Raw genomic sequence first — 21,868 nt, forward strand, 5'->3', positions numbered from 1 at the left:
TGTCCTGTAGTCTGTGGTTCCCCTGTAACATTTTCATTTTAGACAAATCCATCTCGTATCTATTTGGCAATTCTGATATGTTTTTAATGTGCTGACCTTGCCTTACGAGTTACATCCTTGCCTACAAACAGCAACTCGTCTGGTTCATAAAGTTCCACTCTCTCCAAAGGCAAGTTTCCTTCTACTATCTCATCCACTTCTGCCTTTAATCTCATCGCATCTAACATCTTTGCTCTTATAGCCACTTTCAGAGTACCCCGACTAGAAGCACCACTCGACTCTCCACAATCGCTATTTTGCTCTCTGCATCTACTCCGCTCCAGGGTATCCCTAATGACTGACCTATTCTCGGTGTTTCCATGGTTCCAATCTTCTACCACTCTGATTCTCTGCCGACTGATCCCACATCCTTAAATCTGATCTTAATTCAGTAAAAGATTTTGGCCTCGGCCCCCTCAGATCCATTGGTTACCTCAACGAGTCTGCCGTAGCTGGCAGCGGCGTACTCGATTCCACGGGTCTTGGTAATTGAACTATACCGCTCACTACACCATTACCTCCAGAGCTTGCTCTCCCCTCTACTAACTATACCGAACTTCCATTCCTCACCTGATCTGGCTCATACATTGACACTATGGGACCGCGCACACAATTCAGCGAAGACATCGCCGACTTAATCAGCCCGCACGCCCTCCCCTCCGCTGACTACATCCTCCTCGGGGACCTTAACTTTCACCAGGAGAACAACAACTACGCAACACCACCACCCTGCTGGACAACCTCGACAACCTCGGTCTCAAGCAGCTGGTGACCTCCCCCACCCACTATGCCGGACACACACTCGACCCCATCTTCTCATCCAGCAAGCACATCGCCATCAGCCACGCCACCGGACTCCACTGGACGGACCACAGCTGCGTCCACTTCAGCTTCAAAAAGAACACGATCCACCACCACCAGCAACAGGTCGCACGCAGAAACTGGGACAAGATCACAGCTGACCAGCTCGCCGCAGCCCTGAGCCAAGACCCCCCCGCCAGCTCTGCGAACCCCAGCCAGGCCGCCAACAACCTCACAAAGTGGATCAGCAACTGCGCAGACGACCTCGCCCCACTGAGGACCCCGCCCAGCAGACCCGGCAGTAAGAAAGCACCTTGGTTCACCGACGAACTCAAGAGCTCCAAGAAGAACTGCCATGTCCTCGAGCGAGCCTGGCGCAGAGACCCTACACCAGACAACATGACCACCCTCAAGCTCGCAAACCGAAAACACCACCAACTGATCCATACCACCAAGAAAACCGCATTCAAGGAACGACTGGACAACAACGCAAACAACAGCAACGTCATCACCCCATCACAAGACCTCTGCAACTCCCTCGCCTCCTACTTCCACAACAAGATCGCAGACATACACAACAGCTTCAGCACACAACCGACGCACCCTATGACCGCACCAACGACCCCCACCACCACCCTCCGCGCCTGGACCCCGATCACCACCGAAGACAGTATCCGCACGATGAACTCCATCCACTCCGGATCCCCAAACGACCCCTGCCCTCACCACGCCTTCAACAAGGCCGACGCTGTCATCGCACCCCACCTGCGGGACATCATCAACACCTCCTTCGACACCGCTACCTTCCCAGAGAGCTGGAAGCACGCGAACTCAGCGCGCTACTGAAGAAACCATCAGCGGACCCCACCGAACTCAAAACTACTGCCCCATCTCGCTCCTCCTGTTTCCGGCCAAAGTCATCGAGAAGACCGTCAACAAGCAGCTGGCCGCCTTCCTCGAGACGAACGGATTCCTCGACTTCTCGCAGTCCGGCTTCCGGGCCAACCACAGCACCGAGACCGCCCTCATCGCAGCCACCGATGACATCCGAGCCCTGCTCGACAACGGGGAAACTGCGGCCCTCATCCTCCTGGACCTCTCCGCGGCATTCGACACTGTCTGCCACCGCACCCTAGTGCAGCGCCTCAGCAACGTTGGAATCCAAGAAAAGGCACTAGAATGGATCATCTCCTTCCTCGCCGGAAAGACACAGAGAGTCCGCCTCCCCCCGTTCAGATCAGAAGCCACCGAAGTCATCTGCGGCGTTCCTCAAGGCTCCTCGCTCAGCCCCACCCTCTTCAACGTCTACATGAGCCCCCTCGCGGCCATCGCACGCCAACACAACCTCAACATCATCTCTTATGCCGACGACACCCAGCTGATCCTCTCCCTCACCAACATCCCCACCACCTCCGGAGCGAATCTACACGAAGGGATGACAGATGTAGCCGAGTGGATGATGAACAGCCACCTGAAACTGAACTCAGACAAGACGGAAGTCCTCATCCTGGGCTCTTCACCCTCCGCCTGGGACAACTCCTGGTGGCCCACCACCCTGGGCAGCGCACCCATACCCACAGACCACACACGCAACCTGGGCTTCATCCTGGACTCCTCCCTCTCCATGACCAGACAAGTCAACGCCGTCTCCTCGTCGTGCTTCAACATCCTACGCATGCTACGTAAGATCTTCCGGTGGATCCCCACGAGACCAGGAAGACGGTCACCCAGGCCCTCGTCACCAGCCGACTGGACTACGGCAACTCCCTCTACGCCGGAACCACCGCCAAACTCCAGAGGAGGCTCCAGCTGATCCAGAACGCCTCAGCAAGACTCATGCTCGACATCCCCCGACACAGCAACATCTCCGGACACCTGAGAGACCTGCACTGGCTCCCGGTCAACAAAAGAATCACCTTCCGTCTCCTCACCCACGCACACAAAGCCCTACACAACCAAGGGCCAAGATACCTCAACAGCCGCCTCAACTTCTACACTCCCACACGCCAGCTTCGATCGACCAACCACGCCCTCGCCGCCGTCCCCCACATCCGAAGAGCCACCACAGGAGGTAGGTCCTTCTCCTACCTGGCCGCCAAGACCTGGAACTCCCTCCCGACCCACCTCCGCCTGACCCAAGACCACCTCGCCTTCAGGAAGCAGCTCAAGACCTGGCTGTTCGAGCAGTAGCGGATCCCCCTCCCCAAGCGCCTTGAGACCCTCCGGGTGAGTAGTGCGCTATAGAAACGATTGACCGTTACCGTAAGGGCATTCGGCAACCTCCTGGCATCTGCAGTCTCTGAGACCTGCATTACCATCCCTCCGGTTGAGAGTTTTCCTCCTACTCCTGCACTAGGTGTAGCCTGCGATTCTCTGTTTTCCTCCATCGGGGCTGATCTATCCTCCACGGAATCTGGCTTGTATGGAGGTGGTCTCTCAGATACAAACCTCTCTATCAAGCTGTTGTCTGTATCGCTATCTTCTCCCTCATCACTTTTCTTTCAGGTGTTCCTTTCGTTGACTATCAATGGGAACAGCTTATCCCCCTCAATGGTTTGTACTCTCCACCTCTTCTACAATGCATCCCATTTTGCGTCTTGGAATGCCCTGACCAACCTTTTTACTCTTTCCTGACTCCTGTTCCTTTTTCTTTTGTGTGCCGCCCTAATCCATGCATGCAATGCTTCAAACTGTGTGGGTCTAGGCAAAGGTTGCAAAGAAGCCATGATTGTTTTCAACTAATATAATATAACACTTCCAATTTAAATGTTCCAAAGATCAATTCTTCATTTCCTTCTGTCATTTTGCACCAATTCTCAAGCCAAAGTATGGTATGTAACCCTACATTCATAGCCATGTAATGAGCTGGGGTATCCTCGGGCGGAGCCTCTTCTCCACCTCGAGTAGCCACCTGTCTTTCTCCTTTACACAAATCTCACAAAACTTTAAAGCATTTCATGATAAATCAGTTTTCTTCGCTTCGCAACACACTTTTACTTCCTGATGACTAACCACCAATACCAATGCTGCTTCACACCAACCGACCTATCGCAGCGAGGCACCTTCTGACATTACTTTCCTTTGCCTGCAGCAGTTTCCCTCCTTTACAATCCATCTCTCACACACTCACACAGCTCATTCATACGCTGAAATATCTGTTTGCCCACAAAACAGCCAAGCAGTCACTTCTGTGACTGTATGTCCAAAGTCTCATGTAATTGTCCACCTCAATCTAGCAACTGTCTGTCCGCAGAATGACCGGACAATCTCCTTAGCTGATAGGTTACAAATGCTCGATCCTCATACATCAACCCACGACCAGCGTCAGTTACTCACGCACTCACACGTTCGCTCCCCCTCGGTCTAGGTAGTCGCTGGTACCTCACGACTCCCTTCACACAGTTTGACAATTACGCTCTGGGTGTCTTTCACACCACAATCTCTTACACTACTCGTCGAGCCTAAGATTCCCGGGCTGCGTGCACCCTTAGCCTGATCTCACAATCTCACAACACTCACACCAACTCTGCAAGGCATCAAAACATTAAACAACACCGCAATCTAACGGCGCATAATCATGTTCATACTCACTCTACCACCAATTGCTGCTTTCACCGCACCGTCACTCTTTGTCGGTTTCCATGAAACGCCGTCTTCCGCTGACAATCCCCTGGACAACCATCACCTGGATTCTATGGGGCTCTGGAAACTTATCTGAATCTAGATCTCCCCTTACTCTAGAGACAACCATCCTCGGTTGCTACCAATTGATGACGCCTGATTCTTATCTGAACTTTAACCTTATCTTACCAATCTTGCAAATCCTCTTTTCCTCTGACCTTTCTTGTCTGCTAAGAAGTGTAAAGGGGAGAAACTCTTTTCAATTGTAATTTACCATTGACCAAATCAATCTGATTCAAGAAACTACTGACTACAGAAATAAGTTTAAAGATTTATTATAAAGCCAAAAACAGTTGGACATATAAACACCTCAGCAAGAGGTTAAGAAGATAATCAGGCACTAATACAAACATAATCCTACGCAAGAGCTTCAGGCGACTCAATATGATGATCAAGGTGACCTCCAAAAGCATAAGGCAGACAATGACAGTCCCTACTTGAAGAGATGACTGCATTGAACTACAAGAAAGAAAAATTATTAATCTATCCCTACACTAACATTAAAGTGGCATCCCTACCTAGCATCATTCTCAGGCAAGAGGAAAAAGGTGTCAGCAGTGAAGACTTCCTCAGAATTGCACTTACTTGCAAAGGTAAGTAGCCAAAGCTACAGAGCTCGTTCTAAGATGCTCATTCTCGCTCCCCTCCTAGCCCTCTTCTGCTCCACCCTCGGGTTACTGTCCCTAATACAACATCTCCAAAATAGTAAACACTCCCTAGACACACCCCTTCGGGCAGATCTTCTTTCGGTAGTTTTCCGTCGAAACTCTGACTTCATCCAAGAACTGTTAAGTCGACCTTGAGTTCCAGACACCATCTTCGCTTAAAACATACTATCTGCATTCCTGTTGACTCCCGTGGCTTCTGTTCCTATCATCCTTACTACTAAAACAAAAGGGTTATTCTGCCTAACGAGACATGTGTCCTTGCACCTGCAACTGGAAACTTGTAAACAACTCGACCTTGCACGCACACAAGTTCACTGCCTTCTTTTAATTAAAGAAAAAGAGCCTTCCCAAGAAAAATACATTTCGGGCCTACATCTTGTTTAACCTAAGAAATCACAAATAAGCCTCTTCTTGTACTTATATGTGATCAGTAAGCATAAGCTGAAAATTCGTTCCGCTCACGGAATTTGCGGATTTTCTGCGATTTCGCGATCCACGAATCTCGCGAAATCGCGGTAATATCCGCGAATCAGCGGGACGAATTTTCAGCCAAGCACTTACAGGATTACAGCAGCAGGTGCAAAAGTTGAAGCTAATTTTTTGTAACCTTTTACAAAAGGGTTACAAAGAAATTAACTTCAATTTGGGCACCTGCTGCTGTAAGCCTGTAAGTTCTTCCTGGCGCCTCATTGCCTACTTGCAACTATTCTATGACCCTGCTCTGACCCTTGAAGCAGAGTCAGAGAATAGTTACAAGTAGGCAATGAGGCGCCTGTCACGAAAATTAGCACTGACATATATAAAAACAAGCATTTGCAATGCAATAGGTCTCGCACTCTGTCCATCACCACCCCCTGTTGTTTAATTATTTTGTCCACCATAAGCGTGGAAGGGTATACTCAGACATGAGTCCCTAGCTCATTGCACCATCAGGATTCAAGCAAGCCGGGCCGAAGACGGCTGAAATGCCAGAAACCGGTCCCCGGTAGCTTGTTTCCTTCCCAGTGAAAGAATTGGCTTGGTAGTTTGGTTTGCCCTGTTCCCATGATACACTGGGCCAGGGACAGACTAATTTGCATATAGCCAGGTTCTGAGCTGGGATGGTGCAGTGAGCTAAAAAACGGTGTTGGATTAAGCCCTGATCTCATGACTGGTTGAGAGTATTCTGCTTAATTCAGAAACTCTGTCCATCACCACCCCCTGTTGTTTAATTATTTTGTCCACCATAAGCGTGGAAGGGTATACTCAGACGTGAGTCCCTAGCTCATTGCACCATCAGGATTCAAGCAAGCCGGGCCGAAGATGGCTGAAATGCCAGAAACCGGTCCCCGGTAGCTTGTTTCCTTCCCAGTGAAAGAATTGGCTTGGTAGTTTGGTTTGCCCTGTTCCCATGATACACTGGGCCAGGGACAGACTAATTTGCATATAGCCAGGTTCTGAGCTGGGATGGTGCAGTGAGCTAAAAAACGGTGTTGGATTAAGCCCTGATCTCATGACTGGTTGAGAGTATTCTGCTTAATTCAGAAACTCTGTCCATCACCACCCCCTGTTGTTTAATTATTTTGTCCTCCATAAGCGTGGAAGGGTATACTCAGACGTGAGTCCCTAGCTCATTGCATCATCAGGATTCAAGCAAGCCGGGCCGAAGACGGCTGAAATGCCAGAAACCGGTCCCCGGTAGCTTGTTTCCTTCCCAGTGAAAGAATTGGCTTGGTAGTTTGGTTTGCCCAGTTCCCATGATACACTGGGCCAGGGACAGACTAATTTGCATATAGCCAGGTTCTGAGCTGGGATGGTGCAGTGAGCTAAAAAACGGTGTTGGATTAAGCCCTGATCTCATGACTGGTTGAGAGTATTCTGCTTAATTCAGAAACTCTGTCCATCACCACCCCCTGTTGTTTAATTATTTTGTCCACCATAAGCGTGGAAGGGTATACTCAGACGTGAGTCCCTAGCTCATTGCACCATCAGGATTCAAGCAAGCCGGGCCGAAGATGGCTGAAATGCCAGAAACCGGTCCCCGGTAGCTTGTTTCCTTCCCAGTGAAAGAATTGGCTTGGTAGTTTGGTTTGCCCTGTTCCCATGATACACTGGGCCAGGGACAGACTAATTTGCATATAGCCAGGTTCTGAGCTGGGATGGTGCAGTGAGCTAAAAAACGGTGTTGGATTAAGCCCTGATCTCATGACTGGTTGAGAGTATTCTGCTTAATTCAGAAACTCTGTCCATCACCACCCCCTGTTGTTTAATTATTTTGTCCTCCATAAGCGTGGAAGGGTATACTCAGACGTGAGTCCCTAGCTCATTGCATCATCAGGATTCAAGCAAGCCGGGCCGAAGACGGCTGAAATGCCAGAAACCGGTCCCCGGTAGCTTGTTTCCTTCCCAGTGAAAGAATTGGCTTGGTAGTTTGGTTTGCCCTGTTCCCATGATACACTGGGCCAGGGACAGACTAATTTGCATATAGCCAGGTTCTGAGCTGGGATGGTGCAGTGAGCTAAAAAACGGTGTTGGATTAAGCCCTGATCTCATGACTGGTTGAGAGTATTCTGCTTAATTCAGAAACTCTGTCCATCACCACCCCCTGTTGTTTAATTATTTTGTCCACCATAAGCGTGGAAGGGTATACTCAGACGTGAGTCCCTAGCTCATTGCACCATCAGGATTCAAGCAAGCCGGGCCGAAGACGGCTGAAATGCCTTTCCTTCCCAGTGAAAGAATTGGCTTGGTAGTTTGGTTTGCCCTGTTCCCATGATACACTGGGCCAGGGACAGACTAATTTGCATATAGCCAGGTTCTGAGCTGGGATGGTGCAGTGAGCTAAAAAACGGTGTTGGATTAAGCCCTGATCTCATGACTGGTTGAGAGTATTCTGCTTAATTCAGAAACTCTGTCCATCACCACCCCCTGTTGTTTAATTATATATAAAAACAAGCATTTGCAATGCAATAGGTCTCGCATTAGAAAGTTTGAGCTATTGGTCTTGTAAATGACAATTTTTTTTATTTATATGTTGGTTTTGAAAATAGCTAAATTAATAGCTTTGTCATTTACAATGCCAATAGTTATAACTTTCGCAAATGTGACACCTATAGTATTTGTAATGCAACATGTTTTGTATTTACGTGGCTTAGATGCATTGATAGTACAAATTACAATGGCTTTTAATTTTTTTAAATAATTAATACTTAAATAAAAGTGATTTTAATTAATAATGGCAATAGCTTAAACTTTTGTAAATAACTTTTGTGAAGATTATGTTCAGTGTATTTTATTGTGAGGAAAATCCAAGAACAGAAGTGAAATATTAACATCTTTTTGTGACATTTGTAATAAAGCTTGAAACATTGAGAGAACATATTTGAACCAGTTGTTGTTGAATAGTTCCGCAGATTGATGCTGGGGTGGCGCTGAGTGGTGCTGTGGTGGTGCTGAGTGGTGCTGTTGTGATGCTGAGTGGTGCTGTGGTGGTGCTGAGTGATACTGGGATGGTGCTGAGTGATGCTGGGGAGGTGCTGAGTGGTGCTCTGGTGGTGCTGAGTGATGCTGTGGTGGTGCTGAGTGATGATGTGGTGGTGCTGAGTGATGCTGTTGTGGCGCTGAGTGGTGCTGTGGTGGTGCTGAGTGGTGCTGTGGTGGTGCTGAGTGATGCTGTGGTGGTGCTGAGTGATGTCGTGGTGGTGCTGAGTGGTGCTGTGGTGGTGCTGAGTGATAATGTGGTGGCGCTGAGTGATGCTGTAGTGGCGCTGAGTGGTGCTGTGGTCGTGCTGAGTGGTGCTGTGGTGGTGCTGAGTGATGCTGTGGTGGTGCTGAGTAGTGCTGTGGTGATGCTGAGTGATGCTGTGGTGGTGCTGAGTGATGCTGTGGTGGTGCTGAGTGGTGCTGTGGTGGTGCTGAGTGGTGCTGTGGTGGTGCTGAGTGATAATGTGGTGGTGCTGAGTGATAATGTGGTGGTGCTGAGTGATGCTGGAGTAGCGCTGAGTGATGATGTGGTGATGCAGAGGGAAGAAAGGCACAAAAAAAAGGGAATGACGGAGGGCAGAAGGGCAGAAAAACAAGGGAAAAATGAGTCTAACAGAGGGCAGAAGGGCCCAAAAAACGAGTCTAACAGGGGGCAGAAGGGCAGAAAAACAAGGGAAAAACGAGTCTAACAGAGGGCAGAAGGGCAGAAAAACAAGGGAAAAACGAGTCTAACAGAGGGCAAAAGGGCACAAAAAACGAGTCTAACAGGGGGCAGAATGAATCCCGCCCTGCGTGTTTGTCCACGAAGATGCCACCCTTTTGTGCAATACCTCTACTCAACTGGAGTACTTTCTACTGTCTAATCAGTAAGTGCTCCCTCGTTGGCTAAATGTATAGGGGCAGATTTAAAATATCTGGCGCATCCCCAGGGATGCGCCAGTTGTTGTGCGCCGCAGCTCCGCCACCCATTGTCCGCCGCATTTACAATGCGGCGCACCATGTGGCAAAACGGCACAGATGCATCACGCAATGCTCTGGGGGGCCCTATCTCCCCAATGCTGCATCAAGCCTTGCGCCTGCTTCAAGCAGGCGCAGGGTTTTGACGCAGCATTGGCCTAAAAGTGACTGAGTGAAATCTTGTATATTTCACTCAGCCACTTTTAGGAGGAGTTCCTGCGCAGGAACGCCCTCCCCTGTGCCGGAACGCCTCCTGATGGCGCAGGGCTTTACAACATCACGCATCTCTCAGATGCATCACGTTGTTAATACCCAGCACCATGGCGCATCTTTTGTGCTGCCGCTGCGTCACAAAAGTGACGCAACTGCGGCGCAAAAGAGGCGCAAGCGGCTTGTAAATCTGTCCCATAGTGCTTTTACTACACTGTAGCTGCGTAAAGGGGCAGAAGATGTGTCTCCAGTGACCATGTGTGCCTCTGATTGTGTTACAGGCACACATGGTCACTGGAGACACATCTTCTGGCCCTTTACGCAGCTGCAGTGTAGTAAAAGCACTATACATTTACCCAAGGAGGGAGCACTTACTTGATTAGCCAGTAGAAAGTACTCAAGGGCAAATCGCAAACAAATCTGCGATTTCGCCAAAAAATTTGCAGATTTCTTTTGCGATTTTGCAGGGAAATCTGTGAATTCGCGGAACGCGAATTCGCAAATTTCGCCCATGCTTAGTGATCAGGCCTTCATACATTTAAACACACATTTTCTAATATCCGGTTATAAGCATTACATTTACAATCATCTAATGCACTATTTCGATTACATGAGTAAGCAAACCTACATGTGCAACTTTAATATGGTGCACGTTTAATCCTAATGCATCACTTTATACGTAATCTAATACATTTTGCGTTACCTAAGCACCGTCACAGTTAAACACTACATTAGTCTTCAAAATGATGTGAATACATTTCTAAGCATCCTAATATAAGCTGATTTAACACAACATTTCTAATGGTCACAAGTTAATACAGTCCTTTAAATATGCGGGTGCCAACTACCCATGATTATGATGCGCCCCTACAACCTTCAGAATAACATGGCGCTCTATCATGCCCAATCCAGGACTTGTGCCTCACTGTCTCCACCAATATCATTTTTTCTAGTATCAGAGCTGCCCTGTTCCCACATCCCAAAAGAAAACTCCACATTTGCAGATATTTTAAGAAATCTTATTTATCTACCCCATACTGTAAATTCATAAACGATAAACGCTGGCCTTCCCTATATAGATCACCCAGAGATTCAATCCTGTCTCTCCCCATCTGAAGGTGACTTGCCCCTGAACGATTGGCAGGAGGATACCCGGAGCAGAGAGTGTAGCATATATGTTTAGATTTGGGATCATCAGCTTCTGCCGTACCTGTCTCCATACTCTGTAAGCAGCTTTCAGTATTTTAAATGTAGTCTTTTTATAATAGCTGGGTTCAAGTATCCTGGCCAGAAAACCCTTGGCTCCACTCCCCAGCAGTAATTTGTATATAGTCAGCCTCCCCTCCACTGGAACTTCTGCCATATCCCCTCTAATAAAATGCCCAGGTGTTGCAGAAGGCATGCCCAATGGTATTAGAGAAAACTGGGAATAGCCCAGCCCCCCCGTTGTCTTGGAAGGGTCATCAATTTGGAAGCCCTCGTTGGTCTATGATACCCCCACAGAAATCAATAGCATGTCCTTTCCAAATTTGCTAAGCAGAGCGAGGAAAACTCTAGAGGTACAGTTCTAAAGACATATAACAGTTTTGGGAGGACCAACATTTTGAGAACATTGCCTCTGTTAAATAATGAGAGATATAGATGGTCTAGCCTCTACAATTTTTTACTTACATTATCTATTATTGGGGCAATATTTAAATCCAGGATTTTATCTATAGCAACAGTTTTCTTGACCCCCACTTAAACGTCTCTTGAACAACTGATAGTCCTCTACATCGGATATTCCATGATAAAAGGATCTGAATTTTCTTTATATTTATATTCAATTTATATGCTTACAAAAAACCAAACTGCTCGGATAGAGTCTTCAATTCGGGAAGTGCAGAAACAACATCTGTGGTGAGCACCACAATGTCGTCCGCATACGCCAATGCTCTACAGTTGACACCATTGGCCCTCACTGCTTTGATAATAATATCCAGCTCTAGACATTTTTTTAAAAGGGTAAATATAGAAAGCAAAGAACAGAGGAGAGCACGGACACCCCTTCCTAGTGTCCCTGCTGATATCAAACAGATTTGAATCCTGCCCTGAAATGCTGATTGCAGCTTTCAGTAGTAAGTATAGTGACTTGATTGTTTGGATAAATTCTCCACATATTTCCTTCTACTGAAGGACAGACCACAGAAACCGCCAGGAGACCCGGTCAAATGCTTTCTCAGCATCCAGCAGGGCTAACCGCAGCGGTGATTCCGTGGCCTGAGCTCAGTCAAGAAGGGCTATGACCCGGCTTACATGATCTGCTGTGTCCTCGCCAGGGATAAACCCATGCTGACAAATTGAGACCAGAGGGATGATGATATTACCCAACCTAGTTGCAAGTATTTTAGAATATATTGTGCTGTTACAATTTCTAAGTGATATGGGTCTATATGATGGAGTCAAATTCAGCTTCCCCTTTTTTTTAAATACGACTATAGTGCATATCCCCTTTAAGCCTGCTGGAACATTTGTAGCATATCTTGTCGTAAAGATTGTGAAAATGCTCTATACAATTCTAAGGGGATGCCGTCAGTGCTGGTGGCTTTGCCCAGGGCTAAAGAGGTTTAGGTATCCTGGAGTTCTTCCCACGTGATTGGAGCTGCAAGGATTTAATTTTGTACATGCGTAACCTTCATTGTCTTCAGATCTTTTATGAAATATTCCAGTGATTTAATCCCTAGTGAGGTTGCTCCCTTAGTTTATAGCTGTTTGTAATAGTTCTAAAATACATTCAGTACTTATACCTGTATTCTTGAATTTGGCCTAAGTGGTCTCGAATCTTATAGATTTGATTGTACCCCTCTCGTTTCTGCATGCATTTTGCCAATACTCTCCCAGTACTTTCCCCCAGTTCATATAATTCAGTCCTATACTGCATATATTTGGCTGCCATCTCTGTCCCAAAGTGTTGATGGATTTTAGATTTAATAATCGCCTGTTGACAGTCCTGAATACTTTGGCCCTTGGTTACTTTCCTCATAAGTGCAGATTCAGCCGTTCTTAGTTGCTCAAACAACTCTCGAATTTACTCCTCAAGCGCTCTTTGATGAGAGAGAGAAAAGCTCAGGGTTTCCCTTCGGACCTTTGCCTTAAAGGTATCCCAGACTATAGTATTTAAAGCTGAGCCTCTATTAATATCAAAGAATTTGGATATCCATTTGTCCATATGATCACAGTATAAATGATCAAATAGAAGTTTCCTCTTAAAGGTCGAAGGCTTCTACATATAGTAATGCCAATCAGTGGAAATTCAGCTACTAGAGGGTTATGATCTGAAAAAATCCTTGGAAAGCTCTCTATTTTGACTATTTCGGCAAATTTGTAGGAAATAACAATATAGTCCAACCAAACTAGTTTATTATGAGGGGCTATGCTTATGCCAGCTGTCGACCAGATCGTGTTCTCTCACCAAAACTTTCAGGGCCTTAAAGACCCTTACTTTTTTACCCTGGTATGGTAGATAGGCAATTAAATTAAAATCGCTACCTCAATGGATATTAAAGTCACCGCAAAAAATCAAGGGATGAGTCAATAAGGCAAGTTCAATACTAAAATAATTCAATATATCTGGATCGTCCACATTAGACTGATAGATAGAGCAGATTGAAAAAGAGGCATTATTAGCTACTAGTTTGTATTCTGCAATAGCCCAGTCTCCAAGCTTATCTTCCTTATTTCTTTCGCAAATACCCATGCCATTTCTTACTAGGATAACCACCCCTCTGGTTGTTGTTCCCTGATGAGTACAACCTAACATAGTATAACCTAAATCCCTCAACCACCATTGCTTGCTCCAGTGTATATGGGTTTCTTGAAGGCACACTAAATCGATTTGCATAAATCGAAGGCTCTCAGCCAACATATCCCTATTTTGATCATAGAGGATACATATATTCACTGAGCAAATTTGGATTTTACCCACCATCCTTATATTTAAGATGTCTACTACCAAGTCTCTCCATAGTATATATTGGTTTGCAATTTGCCACAAAAATAATTTCATTTCTCCTTACAGAAATAAGAACGCCATGACATATTTTAGAAAGAAAGACAATCAACAATTGTTGCCCCCTCCACCTTCCCTCCCCCCAGCTCCTTGCTCTCCCTACCCCCACCCCACTCCCCCCTGCCCTCACCAACACTCACAGATGACTGGACCCTCCAGGTCGGTGATGGAGTGGGGCCCCTCCCGAATGTCCACCCCGTCCGCAAATCTATCAGTAATGCCTTAAGCGAGACCAAAGAAGAAAAAAAAGAATAAAGAAACACCATTACTTATTCCCCCCAACATGAAGAGGACTTAATCAAGAATTGAAAAAACTCTTTAGCTTGATTTCCGAAGAGAAAAAATGTGGGATCTCCCTTCAGATTACTTTGAACTTAGAAGGATTCAGTAAAAAACACCTGAGCTCCCTTATGTTGAAAATGTTGAAGCACCTGGCGAAGTCGCAATCGACGTATTACTGTGGAATGGCAATAATCAGGTCTAACAAAAAATTATGCCGATTAAAGAAGTGCTGCTGGTCTGGTGTAGCTAGTTCATAGATTACTTGGCGAAGGAGAACATTTCCTATGTAGATCAGAATTGCACGATGTTTACCCCCTGCTGACAATTAGGGTTTCTTCTGCTTAAATGGGAATCTGTGTGCACTCTGGATTTCTTGAGCCCAATCTCAATTTCCCAAATTGGGAAGATTTCTAGTGACACTGTCATTTCTCTATGATCTGAAGCTTTATTTTCCAGCAAATCCATCCTGTTTTCCACCTCAGTCATTCTTTCCATGAACTCAGAGCAAGTTTTATAAGTCTTTTGGATAGTTCCCTGCATCTTCTTGCAGGCTATCTGGACTCTCCGACTCTCAACATGTGTCTCTCCTCTGTGGGCCATGATACTTAGATATATGGACTCAAGTGAGACGGCTCAGCTGCTCCGACAGTATTGCCAGCTGCTGCCTTGTTTCCTTCTAGTACTGGGAGATGGAGTAATCCCTGAGAAGTCCCCAGGTTTTTGCTTCATTTTTACTACCTCTATCTCAAGGCTTTCTCCATTCTTTACTGTGGCAGTATCAATCAGAGCTTCGTCTTGTCTCCCATTTAAGTTACTAGAGTCCGATACATGGCCCTGGTTATCTGAGTCAGACCAATCAGAAATATCCAACAGGGAAAAAATGTATCTCCACCTTCTGTGTCAGGCGCCCGGTTAGTAACAAGTTCTACACTTGGAGTGCCCAACTTCGTATTGGGACCTGCAACTTATGCGGCTTGTGACTCCCAGCTGTATATAGATCATCTCCATTCTGCTGGACACGTCCCCCCTTTCCTACAGATCCCTCTTGAGCCTGAGCTACTCCTAGCCCCACAGTGCTTTCAAGATTTAAAGTCTGGCTCACCTCAGGGTCCATGGGAGTCAGTTGTGGATGTGTCTCAGAGACCGTAGCTTCTCTCTGACGTAAACTGCTGGAGCCAGTGCTTACATTTTGTGAGGCTGAGTTGGCGGGGGAGGGTTGATCTGTCATCAAATATATTTTCCTATTAGAGGTCTTCTCTGATTCCCTGATAGTTATGCGGGAAGGCTTTTTGAAAAAGTTTGGCCAGACACCTTCCGAATCTGGTGCAGCAATCTCTATTGATGCAGAGCCCTAGTCTGCCTTTGATGCAGGCTTTTTCCCAATTAATCCGGTCTCTGTACGGCCCTTCATTGCAGTAGCCGCCTTAGCTGGTGATATTTCCAAAGTAATGGCTGGGAGTGCTCCACCCTCAGAATACACACCACTTGTGAAGGAAACCGGTTGGCAGTCAAGACGATCCCAGACGTGGCAAGCCTACACCTCACGGAGTGCAAGCAAGCTGAAAATTGTTCCCCATTGATCCGCTTGTCTCCCGGTGAGAATCGCCTTTTTCATCATCCTACATCTACCAACTTGGAGGGAAAGTCAAAGTGCTTTGTGGGGTAGACTGGACGCGAGTATTCCTAGCGATCGCGATCAAGGAGCCTCCATCTTGACGTTCCAAAATATACGACTGTGAAAACATCTAAGTTCGTTTTTTACTACTGTAAGGTCAATCTTTACCAGTGGAAACATGGGATGCTGTATTAAATTTATAAAGTGCCAACCTTTCATTGGGAGCAGGTATGTTTGTCTCAAATTAATTATTATTTATAATTCTCCTTTATGGTAAAATTGGATTTTAGATTATAATTTTGAAAATTCCACTTTTAGAAAGTTGGCGTTTTCCTACTGAGAAACTACTATGCCCTTCTTGCAGTTTTCAGTTGCCTAGGCCTGTTAATTGGTCTCCCATCAAGAATGTATATTTGGCCCAGCCAATGAACAATGGGAACTAGGTGTGGGCAGGATGAGCCATCTTGCCGGCATGGTTGAGGGTGGAGATGTTCCCTGACCCACTTACATTCCAAAGGCTTGCCTTCAGCACACACAAATTAAACTTACACTAGTCGTTTGTCACCCCAGACTTCCTGGAGCATTGACAGCAGAAGGAAAGAACTTGCCAAAGCCAGATGTTTGGGGCAGCACAAGAATTTCCTCACTTCAAAAGTCTGAACCAGGTATAAATATTGGACCTCCATAGTTACTCTTTAGTACACTACTGAACCGGCAGACATCGCAAAGGGACTGCCTTGTTCCCTAGAGTACTGTCCTGCTGCTTGAGGCCTACCTTATTCCCCAGAGGATTTCCCTGCTACTTGAGGCCTGCCTTTTTCCTCAGAGGACAGATCCGCTGCTACCAGAGGACCGTACTGCTGCTTGAGGCTTGCCTTGTTTCCCCAGAAGACAGACCTTTAGCTTGAGGCCTACTTTGTTCTCCAAAGGACTGACCTGTTGCTTTAGGCCTTCTTTGCTCTGTTAGAAGGAAGACAGGATCTGCTCTCTGAATGCCAAGCTAACCTGAGTGATTCAAAGGGGTCAGTTGGCTGGCCTCCTGTTCTGAGCTACAACAAGCTCCAGAGGCGTTTCTACAACTGCCCAGATGTCCTGCTGCAACTGGCCCTGCTTGGACCTCCAATTGGACATGCTGGACCTGCAAATGGACATGCCTGAGCCTTACTGACCTTTGCAGGAGTTAGTGCCTTATCCCCAAATGTGCCCCCTCAGGTCCTGGACCCTTAGCTGACATGAGTTCACACTGGACTTTGAGATTGTACATTTTTGTGCTGGACTAACCTGGTCCTTGTATCCGGCCCGCGCTCCATCACAGTTAGCCTGAACTTGTGACTTTCCACCAGGTGACCGTATGTGTCACTCTGTACTTTTAGGTGCTATATCTTCCCAAAACACTTATATTGCATAGCTCCGGAAGGGGTCAGCGGAACTCATTGAATTCCATGGAGTTACATAATAAATCTGTGACATTCCACAGAGTTCTGCGAATGGGTGGAAATTGACACATCAAGCTGCTCATGCTGATTTTTAGTGCCAGGAGCTTGTTCTGTGCGGAAAAATCAGCACGTACAGCACTACGTGGTGCGCCAGATTGGGTGCTGCTTATTTGTTGTTGCTCATGGAGATTTTCTACTGGAGCTGCAGCTTTCTCACTGAGAATGGTTCCCACAGCCCTTGTTCAGAAAATCTTGCCATGTTCCCTCCTAGCTCCCAAAAATAATGCTAGTGGAAGCCAATTCTCGCTCAAGCTCGCCAATTTACCACTGGCACGTTGCGTGCAAGAAAAAACTCTGCCACTCTGCGGTTGGTGGAATTTGCCTGGAACTAAACTCTGCCAAATCCACCGGTGGAGCATAGTTTAGCACCCACCCCATAGCTCCGGTTATACTGATTGGATGTTTTCATTCTCGTATAATTTTCTTCATTAAAATCGACTGTATTGTTCTGTTTTTCTTGTGTTGTGTTTTCACTTTATAAATGTTTGTGGGCTGCATACATTCTTTACATTTAAGCCTGTCTACTTTTGTGCGAAGCAACCAGAGGGTTAAGGACAGGATAATTTAGTGACTTTCGAATTCACATTGAAAAGGATTGTGGTTGTTGCACGAGTAGGGCTAATACCCTCTCAACCAATAACACCATGTCTTACAATTTGTATTTTGACTTTCTGCGACATGGGACCTATGGCACTCAGCCATCTGTGTATGTGTGATCATTTTCCCAGTGTGAGACTCATATGAAGGGGTACTTGGGCTCTTGTTAAGTTTGAGGCACTCTGATTGCTAGGTATCATAATGCCTAGTTTCCAGGATTCATTTTACACTGAAGGACAGGGTGTAAGCCCACTGCTGTTGAGGTCAGCACTGCCCAATAGGGATAGCTAGTGCATGTATTGGGAAGCCAGGACTTCATGACCAAATTTGTATGAAAGTAAAATTCTGATAAAATGTTAACTTCCTGTTTTCTATATTGCTAGTGAATGTTTTAAGCCTACTGTTGAGTGACTGTGGTACACTGAAGTAACATGATTGCTCAGGTACACTCTTTTCTTGTTCAGTGGGTCAGCTGGGGTGATATCAGAGGATTTCTGTTGCCTGGTTTGACTGACAACAACAAAGTCCCCAGATCATATATCCTTCCAAGGATTTACATTTACTGAATGCAACTCTGAAACTTGTAAGAGGGTGTTGAAGTCAATAGTGACTGGCGCTCAAATGGCATCTTCTATGCCCTCACCAGACCAAAAACTGCATGCACATCCACTGATTTTTGTATGCCCTTTCTCACTACAGATGCGGGAGGCGGATAATAATCATCATCTGCTACTTTCAAATAGCGGTGGCCGGATCTTGTGCTGCGTTTTCGCCAAATTACATCTTCTACTGCATCTTCCGCTTTCTCGCCGGAATGGGCACATCTGGAATTGGACTGAATGCAGTATGTTTAAGTAAGTGACCTTGAGTGTCGAAGTAGAATGAGTGGAAAGAAGTGTGCTGAAGGGTGCAGGACCGGTGTGTAACTAGCCTCCTCTTCTAACTTTAGGAGTCCTTTGCTTAGGTTTGTTATAAAAAGCTTTCAAGGCAGTTTAAATGTAGATCGTTGCACTTAAAAGCAGCATTGCCGATACAATATATGGCATGATAAATGACAAAGGTAAAAATAATGCGGAACATTTAGATCCCCTGGGGGAATTACCTTGAGACCTAGGTAGGGTAAATGTTTAAATGGGTGGTCTGTAGACGGTTAATGTTCACCAAAAGCTAAATTATCCAGTTTCTTGCTGTACACAAATCGGACTGCAGCAATTGAAAGTTGCCTACGTTCATTTAGCTGGTATTTGACCCCTAAAATGAAACGTGGTCGCATATCCATGTCAGACAGGAGGCTGTGGATTTTATCTCTGTGGCAGTACTAAAAATACCACACAGCCGGAAATTGTTCAAAGCTTCCATTTGTATTATGTTCAGCTTCTGTCCACCAGAAGAACCCGATAGCACTTTCCCGTTAACAGGGCCCAAAGTTAACATTTTGTAAAAAATCATACATTCCATCTTTTTTGGTGGCGCTAGCTCTAATACTGTTGCAGGGCCATATCATGCAGGTTGGTGCCATAAAGCATAGCGTATCAGGGCTTCTTGTCAAGTGAACCCCTAAACACTCTTGGGTGATGGGCTTCGGGGACAGACGCAAGTGTTTGGGCTTCCTAAAAATTCAGCTAGCCTAGAAGAAATACAGGTGGTCTATTAACATCACAATTTACAGAGGTGTAATAAGAGAGGTATAATACAGGCGTAACACAAAGGCCATAGGGCCTCATTTATGAGGCTGTGCGTCACTTTTATGCCGCCGGTGCGTCACTTTTTGTGACGCACCAGTGGCGTAAAAAATGTGCCTTGTTGCACCATATTTACAAAGTGACGCATCTAGGTAGATCCGTCACTTTGTAAACCCCTGTGCCACATTATACCTGCGCCAGGTATAATGTATGCAAGGGGGGCGTATTGACGCAAGGAAGGGTCATAGAAGTGACGCAGTGAAATCTATGAGATTTCACTGCGTCACTTTTTGGACGCTGTTGCGTCAAAATCTTGCACCTGCCTCACAGCAGGCGTAAGACTGACGCAGGCCCTTTCACATGGGGCTTGCCCCATGTGAAAGGACGCATTGCTGGAGTTGCGTCACTTTTGTGACACACTCCAGCAATGCGTCATTTTTGCGCTTACAGATACGTCAGAAATACTGACGTATCTGTAACTCCTTGCGACATGATGCGTCATACATTAAATATGACGCAACAGGATGTCGCAAGGAGTGCGCACTGAGAAGTGACGCATCGCTGCTTATACGCAGCGATGCGTCATTCCTCATAAATGAGGCCCCTAGTATTTTGTGTTACGCCTGTATTATACCTCTCTTATTACACCTCTGTACATTGTATTGTTAATATACCTGTATCTAGCGCTGTCGTATAACTTGCTGTTTTTCTTTAGTATTTTTTTTTTGGTTGTTATTATTTGACATTATTCTTGTGCTCATTGTTATGTTATCACTGTGTTTAATATGTATTTGTTTTTTTTTTGAAAATTGAATAAAAAGGATTCGAGTAAAAAAAAAATTCAGCTAGCCTTTTCTTTATCACAACAATCATTGACCTAATATTTCGTGCAATCTTGTCAAGGTATAAAGCCTCCAACCACAGTCCGGCCAAAACTAAATAATAAAAACACTTTGACTCCCAAACAAAACCTAATTTTATTTGGCTTTATTCCAACTTTATAACTGCAGACCTGAACAATGCCTTTGTTTACATAATGATAACTAAGTACTACCAGCTAAACCCAAGAGAAATCTGTAGGCGAAGTAGTGGTCCTACAGAAATATTTGCTTCCTTTATGCAACATTTGTGTACTAAGGAGTAAAGAAGCATTTGTGAGGGAGTAGGCAGATTAAAAACCGGGGAATTGATATCTTTAAATAATCGGAGATTTCAGAAGATTACAATATTTGAAGCTACAAGGCATGTTTGAACCCATAATCATAGGTTCAAAGTCAACGACTTTCTCTTTAGGCCACATAACTACTTCTGTAAGGTCTTCCAAGCTTTAAATGCTATAAGCAGGAGTCGAGGTGGGCGGTGTCTGTGGGGCACGACGTGCCCTTACTTTTCTTTTTTATTAAGATTTTCTATCATATTAACCAAGGTACAGACACAATGCCATCAATTGCCCCATGCAGTAAGACTTACCACGTTTGGAGTACAGTAACAGTAATATCAGTGCAACCATTCCCGCCCCACATCTGCCTGAAAGTTACCACCTACACATCTCTAAGCACTAGATCAGATCTAGAGCTGACAGTAAGTAATCTGCGAGTGGGCCCCAAATGTCTCTTGGGTGCAAGACAAAAGTTGTTTACAGTATACTATATCAGTGAGACACAGTTTGGGCTTGGGTGCAGATAATGTGCCCTGGTGCATGGCCACCCTCCGTTTTGGCAACAGTAAAACCACTGCCAAAAATTACGATGAGCTGGTTGTTACTTTTTGACTAGTCTGTGAAAGCATATCTGGGGGCTGCAGTCCACCTGCTCCATTACCATGGTCTTTCACCACTTGTGCACAGTATTGCTGGATGAGAGCATGTTGGAACTGGAAAATTCTGGTTGGCTAAGGCAATGCCCCAGCCAAGCAGAACCTACCAGGCGGCCGAAGGCAGGCCAAAGGCAAGCCCATCTGCGCCCATCCGTGACCCGACCACGGCCGGCGCCAGGAACCCTGGATCTCCCACTACCCATCGCTACGACACGACCACCCTCCTCGCACTCATCCCTGGAAGACTTAAAGAATGCCACAGGCCTCACTGAACAAGACCCACGGGCAGTTCTCCTGCCTTCACTGCCGCCAGACACTCATGGCCACCCCGGCCTCCAACACCGCCAAATTCAGCACCGCTGACACCCTAAAATGCATCCTCCTCAATGTATGCTCCGTACACAAACACGATACAAAAGGGGATGATGGATGGAGCGTTTGAGCAAATCAAACACTCACCCCCAGTCAACTGACCTGCCAAAGGCAGTTCGGGCTGGACTGTTCCCATGAGGCAC

The 21,868-nt window shown here is 46.1% G+C and overlaps 1 protein-coding gene across 1 annotated transcript in view; it reads left to right on the top strand.

Moving 5' to 3' along the window:
* Window positions 1–21,868, top strand: part of LOC147691768 (solute carrier family 22 member 6-A-like) — a 407,661-nt gene that overhangs the window by 104,005 nt on the left and 281,788 nt on the right. The window contains exon 3 of the mRNA XM_086939479.1: window positions 18,556–18,710. Within this exon, the coding sequence (XP_086795605.1) occupies window positions 18,556–18,710 (155 nt within the window). The remainder of the gene's footprint in view (window positions 1–18,555; window positions 18,711–21,868) is intronic.

Source organism: Lissotriton vulgaris, chromosome 9, assembly GCF_964263255.1.
Source record: "Lissotriton vulgaris chromosome 9, aLisVul1.2, whole genome shotgun sequence".
NCBI classification, from domain to species: domain Eukaryota; kingdom Metazoa; phylum Chordata; class Amphibia; order Caudata; family Salamandridae; genus Lissotriton; species Lissotriton vulgaris.